This window comes from Equus przewalskii, chromosome 1, assembly GCF_037783145.1.
Source record: "Equus przewalskii isolate Varuska chromosome 1, EquPr2, whole genome shotgun sequence".
In the NCBI taxonomy this organism is placed as follows: Eukaryota; Metazoa; Chordata; class Mammalia; order Perissodactyla; family Equidae; genus Equus; species Equus przewalskii.
In genome coordinates, this window is record NC_091831.1 from 170,231,201 (window position 1) to 170,242,105 (window position 10,905).

Below are 10,905 nucleotides of genomic sequence, written 5' to 3' on the forward strand. Positions count from 1 at the left end.
TAATTCTAGTTCTGGAAAATTAACTTTATTGGTACAAATAATACAAAAATTGTGTGCACGTGTGTGTACTTAACATGTTAATAGGTGGTGGGTTTTTCTCACAAATGTCCCAAATGAACTGAAAACACTTACATTTTTTCGTTTTCGCAATGAATGAGCTCAGATCCGATCAACTGATTGAACTCCGATTTTCTCAATAATATCAGGTAGGAAGATACAGCACCAGCCCTACGTAGCCTCCTCTTACTCATCTTATTCAATGGTTCTCAAATGTTAGCACGTATGAGAATCACCTGGAGGACTTGCGAGTTTCTGATTCACTAGGTTTGGGGAGAAGCCCAAGAATTTGCATTGGCAGCAGATTTCCAGGTAATGCTGATGCTGCTGGTCCAACAACTACACTTTGCAAACTGTGGCTACTTCGTGGCAAAACCAAGAGTTTGTACGCTATGCCTCACCCTAAATGAGAAAGGGTAAAGGTCAATTAGTCAGCTGCACGAGTTAATTCAGGGTACAGGAGGTGGGAGGGAGAGCAGGAAGCGAGAGGAATTCCTGGGGCGGCTCCTGGCACAGGCTCTACAGCGCGAGCCCTACAGCCCAGCCTGCAGGACACGTTCCAGCTGTAACTCTGTAGCATTGCTGAGGATCGGGTCCTGTCAGCGTCAGGGTGTAACTGTTGGTACAGTCTGCTCTCTGCGGGAATCCAATAAGAGGTACTGAACCCACCTATTTGCCCTCTCAGATGAAACTTTAGCCTCAGTTTTCATTTAATTCCTTGGAATCCTGGAGGTAGATCCTTATTATTGTATCCGCGTTATAGATGAGGACAGGGAAGCTCAGAGAACTGACTTGCCCAAGATGGCAGTGAGACGAGATACCAGGCGAAATGTTGATCCTAGTGCCTAGCAGCAGGTGCTGACTACATTAAGTTAAAATTAAAACTAAAAATCAACCTTGTTCCTAAAGAAGTGGAGAAGGAGGTCCCGAGATACTGCCTACCAGGGGCTCTAGCCTCCTGGCCCCAGGCTTCTCGGGCTTCTGTGAGCCAGACCTGGACGTAGAAGCTGCCAGGATCTGTGTGTGACTCTGGTCCTTTCTAGGGCCAAGCAGAGAATTTCAGAACGGAGGAAAAAACCTTAGAAAGCCAAAGCCCCTCCTTTGAGATAGTCCCTCATAGCGTGTTAATGTAATAAAATATTTAAACATTCTGGCATCAACTTGGGGACCATGCTGCAAAACCTCTTTTTTTTTTTTTTTGGCCTAACAAATTATTTATAGCTTTTTTGACACCCTGACATCCGTTGAAATCAAAGTTCTTTTTGAAGATGAAATTAAGTCAATAAGCACGTATGAATTGTAAAGGATTGTTCGAGGCACTAAAAGTATATTTCAAGCCCAAGAGTCTCTGCCTTCAAGGATTTATAAGTAAAGCGAGGCTAGGGTAAGCAGCCGAATAAATAAGTGTACCAGAGCAGCCTGGATTAAGCCACCAACAGAGTTCCAGGGAGCAGAAGGGAAGACTTCACGGAGAAGGCATGAAGATGGATTTTGAAGAGAAAACAATAGGAAGCTCAGTATGCCTGGCAATCAGTTTCTAGCATTTCAGGGAATGGGAGGGAAGGAAGGCAGTCAGCGGGAGATTAAGGATAGAAAGGTCAGATGGGGTCAGATGGGGTCAAATAGGGTCAGCTGTGGAGGGCCTTAAATGACATGCTCAGAAGTTCACAGCGTGTACAGTAGACAATGGGGAGAGAGGGCAGCTGGGTTTTTTAAGCATGGAGACTGCATGATTAGAGCTGGGTTTTGGACCACTTATATATACCCTTGCAAACGTACACTGAAATAGATTCTAGGGGGAAGGGGGAACCAAAGGCAGGAGGATTTATGGTTGAAGTACGTCTCTTTAAAATACTTCCCTCCTCAAGGATTTCTACTGGAAAGCAAAATAAAATTTAGTTCTAAAAAAGACAAAACTTGAGGTTCCACAGTGAACCCAAAAAGCCACAACAGCACAAAATAGGCCAAATTTTGACCAATAATATTGCTTGTTCCTGCCTGAATCTTCAAGATTTTTTGTTTTAAAAAGGTGTTATTTATTCACTCAAATCACTCAAATTAACCTACAAAATAATATGAGTAGGAAAAAAGCCATCCAAAAGAAAGACTCACTGTCCATTCTGTGTGGGGTACTGAGCTTTCTGAGTAAGCGTCCTCAGGTTGACCAGACAGATGAGTGGAAATGGGAACGGAGGTGGAGGGAGGGCACGGGCAGCATCTCTGTTCCATGCGTCTGGGGGACAGAGCCAGCTCCACACGAAGTTCAGACTGTTGAAAACAGTCGACTCCTTCTAAGCGGTGCTCAGATAGATGAGTATTACTCGGAATACTCAAAACAACCTCAAGTCCCCCTACGAGAACCAAAAACAGACGTCACTGACACCCGGAATTGAGTTTTGTTTGGCTTTAAGATTTTATTATTATTATTTATTTCTTCTTCTCCCTAAAGCCCCCCAGTACATAGTTGTAGATTCTGGTTGTGAGTGCCTCTGGTTGTGCTCTGTGGGACGCCACCTCAGCATGCCCTGCTGATCGATGCCATGTCTACGCCCAGGATACGAACCAGCGAAACCCGGGGCCGCCGAAGCAGAGCATGCAAACTTTACTCGGCCACGGGGCCGGCCCCTGGAATTGAGTTTTTCATTTTGTCTTCTTCCCACTGGCAAATCATCAAGACTACTATCCTATTACTTGAATCTTTGTATTTTGGAATTATTTTTATGTGGTAATAGTATTTTGGCCTCATTTTGGACGGAAAAGTAATATTTAATATGGGATAGATACCTTTACTCCAGAACTTGAGAAGTGTTGATCAATGTTGATTATTCTCCTAAAGAATCAAACATTGGCTTGACTTAATGAGGGTGAACTCCTGTGCAGTGAGGACAGGGTGAGGAGGCAGTGAAGGAGTCCAGCACAGGATCTGAAAACCTGCATGGTACAACTGCAAACCCACGTGTGTGTAAGGCTGGGACTGGGTGGGGACGGCGGGGGTCGGGGGGGAGACACTCAGTCACCAGCAGCTCACCACAAGCAAGAAGAGGAACTCACCAACAAATCACTATCAAAAGAAGATACAAAATTAAAGTAAGTTCGACACTGGTTTAAGATTGAAATAATCGAGGGAAACAGGGTACCCTTCTATGTACAATGAAGCAGGCTAACTAATCGTGCTTGGCAAACAGACACACAGCTCTGAATCTGAGCCAAATCAACGGCTCCTGGCCAACTGCCAAAGCTGAATTCCTTAGTCTGGCATTGTAAAATGATTTGTCTGTCGCATTTACAATTCCAGTGCCTCTGGATTCGGCTACCCGCTGGGAACCCCTGGCAGTTGCCCAGCAGAACACATCTGAACTATCATTACTGTTAGGACATGCGCATTTGACAAACCCTAGAGAAAAAACGACACCCATTTCTCAGAGCAACATTAGTTAACAGCTACAAAGGAATCATCAAGTCTGTTGCTGCCATAATTAACAAAGTATTCACAACCTGCCCCATAGTGCTAACCTGCAGGCTGCTCCTTGGTGTTCAATAGACATGGGTCAGAATGTCACTTAATTTACTAGAGGCACAAAGATCAATCAAAAGCAGAGGTCTTGCCAAACTGAGCACGGGTGAGGGGCCCTCTGAGCTTTAACCTGACTCGCCGGATGCTGGGTGTGCAGGAGGCTGGGCGCTCAGGGATGCTTCTCAGATGTGCTCAGCTCATTATGGGTTAAACCCCACCGCCTACTTGAAGTTCATCAGAGACATCTTCCATACATGGTGTGTTTTCAGGATGGAGTTGTAACATGCAAGGCTGCTTGTTATCTACAAAATCTGAAATTCTTCTAGCCAGAGTTGAGAATCAGGGAAGAATTTCCAATTTTTCCTTGAGCTGAGTAAGGTCAGAAAGGGAAATAGTTCATAACCCCCAAAAGTCCAAAGCACAGATAAGCTACATAATTCCACCTAAGGGGTGTTTATCAATTTCAAGTCAGAATGATATTTAAGATTCCCAAATAAAATGCTGATACATCTGAATTAACCTACCAACCGCGTCTCCCAATCTACCTGACTTATGGAGCAACCCCAGCCAGGGAAGCCCCTCTCTTTAAAGCACCTTTGCTCAGGCCTGAGACCCACTTCAATCCCTTCTCGAGACCTCCTCTCTCCAAATATAAAAATGACTTGACTGCTGAATGATTGAGGGATTGATGAATGTGATTTCTGATACCTCTCTAGCTCTAAAAACCTGTATCATTAAGTCCTGTATAGCGGCCGGGCCAGTGGCGCAGCAGTTAAGCTCGCACGTTCCACTTCAGCGGCCCGGGGTTCACCGGTTCGGATCCCGGGTGCGGACATGGCACCGTTTGGCAAGCCATGCTGTGGTAGGCATCCCACATAGAAAGTAGAGGAAGATGGGCACGGATGTTAGCTCAGGGCCAGGCTTCCTCAAAAAAAAAAAAAAGGAAATAAAGTCCTGTATAATTTTGGTCACTTCATTTTAAGTAAATAGAGAACCTGGAGAAAGTCTGAAGAAGAGAAACAAAAATGACTAATCAGTGTAAAAGCAGGACTGTTTAACCAGAAAAAGAGAAACCAAAATTGGTGACAACTATTTCACACCACTCGACTTTCAGCTTACTTCTTTTATTTTTCATTGAAGTATAACTGACATATAGCACTATGTTAGTTTCAGGTGTACATCATACTGATTCGATATTTATATACATTACGAAATGATCACCATGGTAAGTCTAGTTATCATCTGTCATCATGCAAAGTTATGACAATATTATGACATATTCTCTATGCTGTACATTACATCCCTGTGACTTATTTATAACTGGAAGTTTGTACCTCTAGATGGTTTTATAATCTCGTTCCACCTCCCTTTCCTCATCCACATACACGTTTACCACAGTGGAAGACATTTAATGATTTGTGAATGAATAAATTAAATTAATACCCCCGATTTCCCACTTCACTGCAAGCAGATAAGGTTGTACTGGAGTGGCCAATGGTCCAAAATGGAACAAAAGAAATTATAAAGTAAACATGCACACACACACACACACCCCACCTTCTTTTCTTTGTTCCCAAGTGTCATTCAACAAAATAGACAAAGAAGACTATGAAAACTCACCCAATGGAGGAACTTACTTCACTGTCACTGAGGCTGCATTCTGTAAATTATTTCCTTGGATTAATTTCCTTCCTCCAAGAGCTAAGTTATTTTTAAATACAAAACCTTTTATAGGAATCCTCACATCCTTACAGAAAGATGTTCCAGCACTTCAAACTCAGTGCCTCCTCCCCCTAAAATACTTCAAGCACAGAAAGATTTTTAAGATTTTAACTGTAAAGACACCTTTTATGGTGTCAAACTCTTCGAACCCCAGGCTCGAAGAATTGCACCTCTCATGGGCCCCAGCAACCGTACGTGTGACACATGTGTGACACCCACACTACATGCTCCACTACCACCCCAACCAAGGCTGATCAGTCTCCTGAGCCGAAGTGAGACCATCACACTTTCTCCCAGGGAATGAGAACAGGGAGCCTCGAATGGTAGTCAAGACTCTGAGGATGTCAAACTGCGGCTGAGGCAGCCACTGTGCGGCAGCCACCTTGAGTCATGTGCAAGAAAAAGCAGTAAAAGCTGGAGGGAAAGCAGAGAAGCACAGGCAAAGAAGGAAAGAGGGAGGCCAGAAGGGGCCAGAGAAGAACTAACATGCCAGCACTCCTGGATGTTAAGGCCTTTCTGGTTCCCAGGTCACGGCTCCAGCATTCTGTGAACGCTGACTGCACTTCCTGCACGTGGATACCAAGAGAGATCCTGGTCTTCAAAATACATTATCCCATTTTTGCTTCAAGTAGTTTGCAACCATGTTAAGCTCCACTGAGTAATGGATATTCCTGATGTGATTTCGGGTGGGCCGAAACTGTTATTGCTAAACAACAAAGGAACAAACCTACCACTTTGCAACACATTTTCTTTTATTCATAACTTACTGCTGTTTCATCACGTCGCAGCACTGTTTCCAGGGGAGCACCGATCTGTCTGTTCACAATACAACCCCCACCACCCCATCGTCCAGAACCACTCCGGCAGGGACCCTAACAACCAAGCTTATTAACAATACTTTTCCTGCAAATAACAGTAGGAAAACACTAGCACTGCACTCCGTTTTCTTCTTCAAATGTACTTAACTGACCTGCTTCAGAGTTTGCATTTTGTTGTTTTTCTTTTTTTAAGCCTTAGAATTAATCAAGTGTGAACTAGAGGATCCCACAATTCAGAAGTCCATGTGTATGTGAGCTCTGGGAGGCAGGCGTCATGCCCGGTCACCTTTGTGTCCCCGGCCCACGCACAGCACCCCACACTGAGCGGACACTTGCTAAATAAATGCAAGGATGAAAAGCAGGAGCCTAACAGTCAAGAACCCAAACTCTGGAGTCAGATAGAACTGGGTTCAATCCCAAGTCGCCCATTTACAGGCTCATAACTTTATGAAGGCTCAGAAGTCTGCTAAGAATTTTACGCACATCATCTTATGTAATGCCCTTCCCCCAAAAAAGCTTTAAGACAGTATTATCCCTCACTTTACACTTGGTGAAAACGGAGTAACTTAGCTAAGGCCACAAGGTTGGGAACCCCAAGCCCCATAACCCCTATGATAGACTGCCTCTTACACCAACTTTGTGACCTTGGGCAAATGATTTCATCACTTAGTTTGCTGAAGATGGTGGTTCTGAAGACCAAGTCAGACAGACAGTGTTTGTAAAGTGCTTAGCACAGTTCCAGACAGAGCAAGCTGCTTATGAAAAGGTAGTTAGTATCACCAGAGTTACAAGCTAGGGAGTCTTCAGTGAGATGCTCCAAGCAGAAGGACTTTTGGTTCTGTAAATTACACGTTCTCTGGAAAACAGCCATTTTCCTGATCTAGGCAGCCAAAGCAAAAGCAGCAAATTATAACCAATGTTTATCTTGGATACGGTCTAAATTCTCCAAAAGGGAGTTAGATAAGAAATCTTTCGATTGTCTGAGAGCAATGACCATGCTTGCAGTTAGGGGGCGCCATACTGCTGTACATTATAGGAAACTACTTTCCCAAAGGGTCTTCAGCTCCTTTGGATTTTTCTCCAGCAAAGTGGACGTAGATAAATTCTGACCAGTGACAACTTTTTTGGCAGCGAGGGGGAACCCTTTAATATTGCTTTCCATACGCTTCCACAATTCAATTTTAGGTCCAGTATACATTCCTATTTTATTCCCAATGCTGTTGCTATTGCTTCTTTCAGATAAAGCGCATGATTACATTATTCAAGGATCTTTAAAAGTCTAGAAAAAAAATACTCAATTAGGATCAACACATTAATAATCATAACCCCAAGAAATTTAAAGTACCTAAAAACAACTGCTCTAAAATAAATGTATATGAAAATGGGTGATGGAAGCTCATTATACCAGCCCCTCCACATTTACTTACGTCAAAAATTTCCATAATAAAAAGTTGAAACAAATTTTTAAAATAAATGCACAAATTCTGCCTTTTAAAAATTTGGTTTTTACTGAAAACCTGCTTGAAGGAAGCAGCACAGAGGAAGGCGTTCAGCTGAGGGCAGAGAAGTAAATAAGAAGGTTAAATTAGGGTGAAACTCACATAAATCTGGAAGTGTTTCTGCAATGCTTTAATAATGAACTTCATACAAGAGACCTAAGGCCACAAGACATTACTAAGGAAACTTCTTTATACAAACAAATCAAGCTTTTTCTTATTTTTCACTGTAATAATTGTTTGCTCAACCTAGCTTGCATTTGGTTTAGCTGGCCAGGGAAGATCCCAGTCGAGAGGTGATTTTTCTAAAGGGCAGGAATGAAGAGCTTTGTGCCAAAACAGCCGAAGGAAAGCTGGAAATCTGGGTATGGAAGAAATCTCTTCAGTGGACAAAAGATGAATTTTCTCTTTTCAATTTACAGTCACCTGCTGAAAGGGTTAACTGAAAAGTTAGCTGAAAAGTGATCTGTTCTACCGGGAAGATAAGCCATAATTGAAGAGTCCTATCTACGGATCGTTTTTCTTCTTTAGCCCGACATACGCAGGGCTTTTCATTCAATTTGAGGAGTTAAATTCTAGCCTAAAACCCTACCACTGTCTACTAAGTCAAAGCTAAATGGAAATCCTTAACTTTCAGATGTTAGTGACCTCTTTCTACCGATTCATTCTGACTTCCCTCAGAGCAAATTCTGTTCCTAGAGTGCTGGGAGGAGGGCGTGGGGGGTGGAATTCCTAACACTTAAGTTTAAAAGAAACTTTAAAAAACTGATAAGAAGCCATCTGCTCTTCCAGGTTGGAACCCTCAAGCACCTCGCCACACGGAGGCTAGCCATTCCCCTCCCCCAGCCTGCCCGAGACAGGCAAGGTCAGTTAATGCAAAACAAAACTAATCAAGACAAATGGCTCTTAGCCACCACCAAAACGATGGAAGAAGAGTAAAGAAACATTTTAACATCAATCTTCTACAGAGTCCACCTAACTGAATTTTCCCCAAATCAAAGTAAAATTTAGAAAGCCCCATTTTCTTTTAAGATTTAGTCTATTTTCATCCGATTAATAGCATGCTTTCAGGGATTCTATTCATGCCCTCCTGGCTTGAAAGGTGCACAGCAATCTACTTCTCCCCATTCACCCACTCCCACCCCTTCATTTCTACACACGTCCAGTCTCCACCACTTGCCGCTAATAAAGAGTGTTCCTCGCAGCTTATGAGACAAAAGACAGAAGAATGATATGTTTTATCACAAGATCAATTTTAAATTGAGAAATACCACAAACGTTGTTAAAGAATGGTACATAGGTGACTGTTCACCTTCCTTCTCACACTGGTAGGCTTTGCCTCATTGTGTTAAAGTTCCTAGAGGTCTGAGGGCCCCCTGACCAGTCCACAATAAAAGAAGTACAAATTACTCAGAACTGCCACTGGAAAGCTGGCTGGATTATATGGAGAAAGACAGTGATCAGCTAGTCTATGCCAAAGTAATGTACACGCACCAACATCACGGTGGTACATGTTCCCATATTTCTGCCAATCTACCTGGAAACGTTTCCAAGATAAACTACCACCCAGAGAGTCACTTCTGACTGTGTGAACAAAAACACGGTTTCTTTCCAGAGGTACTTGACTACCCTCTCCTGATCACTTAACTGGCTGTTTTTGAGTGATTTTCCCATCAACTGATAGTTAGGAAAGGGAAGGTGGCGCGGTGTAGGGCTCAGCAGCAGGAGAGAATTTTCAGTCAAGCAGATGATCTAACTAGTGTCCTGGGTGCAACAAGCCAAGGGCAGCTCTCAAAAGTGAAGAGGAGCTTGACTCTTTCACGGGTCAAACTCTTCCCGCACCTGCCAAACTTCACAAACCAAATGCCACTTCGCAAAAGCACACCGTCTCCAGAATTCTTTAAGAGTGCTTTTGTAGGCATCAGCTCTGAACGTAATTGAAGGGCAATGTTATGTGACTTTCAAGTAGACATTTAAGATCACGAGTTCACGTGTGTCTCGGATAATACACAATGTTTCTAATCACCTGTCTCTCGTTTGGACCTTCGAGAACCTCCCATATCTTCGACCAAAAAGTCACAGCTTGTCCGGCTTGTACCAGCCACCAGAGCCATTATTTCAAAGTTAACAGAGAAGGCCATTATAATTATATACCTGAGACCCTTAGCATGGATTTTCGCTCAGAGGAGAGGGGGAAAAGAGAATCAGACTAACTTCTTGCTTCTTGATTAAAAGCTAAAGTTTGCTTGCAGCCTTGCGAAGGCGACAAACGGACTCCGAGTGCCCCCGGTCCCCGCGGGCTGCAGGAGCGGCGCGGCAACCGCGCACATCCTACCTTGGACCTCTCCTTGACGTAGTATTTGCCCAGCCGGCTCCCGCAGTACAGGACCAGCCTGTCGATGAGGGACAGGAGGAAGCTGATGGCCTCGCAGCCCTCCTCGTTGCCCCCGATCCACGTGATCTGGTCGCCCCGCAGGTGCCGCTTGGAGACGCCGGCGCGCGGCCCGGCCAGCTGGCCGTCCCTCAGGGCCCCGCTGCAGTGCAGCTGCTTGACGCGCTCCAGGACGCAGTCGCCCACCACCTCGCCTAGGAAGTTGTCCAGGTAGCAGAAGCCAACCTCGTGCAGACAGGGCACGATGTACTCCAGGGCGATTTTCTCCAGATCCAGCCTCATGATGTGTCCCAAGGGCATCTCGCCCGCAGAGCCGAGCGCGCCGGACCCCCAGCGTGCACCCACAGCAGCAGCGACCGACGCGCGCGCAGCCGAGGCGCGGGGAGCGTGGCCCGGGTTCAGCTACCTGCGGCGGCTACGGTCCCCGAGCCACCGCAGCGACAGGGAGAGGGGAAAGTTGCTCGCAACTCGGGGAAGGAGGGATCCCGTTTGGGGACCAGCAGGAGTTGTGCGGGGCTCCACGACCCGGCGCCGGACTGGACCAGCGAGGAGTCGGAGGGCCCCTTTTGGGGACGCGGAGCCACCACTGGCGCGGCGGCGGCCCGGGTCGGGAGAGGCTGAGGTCCAGCCCCGGAGCCGGCCGACTCTGCGCGTCACCGGCCCCGCCCAGGCTCCGCCCCGGGACCGCCCCCGGGTCAGCCCTTCCCCCGGCCCGTCGGCCCCGCAGGGTCTCGCGCTCCGAGAGGAGCCCGGAGAACGCGGCGCCAGCCTGGTCTGTTCATGACGAGGGGAGGGGCTGGAAAACAGACGGAATTTTTAGAATGCTGCGATTTGCATATGTTTTGCATAAAATCACACAACAAACTTGAAAACCTGGATCCCAACCTGAAAATGTAAATAAAATTA

General features: G+C 45.5%; 1 protein-coding gene across 1 annotated transcript in view; it reads right to left on the reverse strand.

The window, feature by feature from the left end:
• The window catches only part of EGLN3 (egl-9 family hypoxia inducible factor 3), a 28,001-nt gene extending 17,327 nt beyond the window's left edge, over positions 1-10,674 (reverse strand). The window contains exon 1 of the mRNA XM_008526304.2: positions 9,943-10,674. Within this exon, the coding sequence (XP_008524526.1) occupies positions 9,943-10,299 (357 nt within the window). The 5' untranslated portion in view covers positions 10,300-10,674. The remainder of the gene's footprint in view (positions 1-9,942) is intronic.
• Positions 10,675-10,905: the final 231 nt, after the last annotated feature.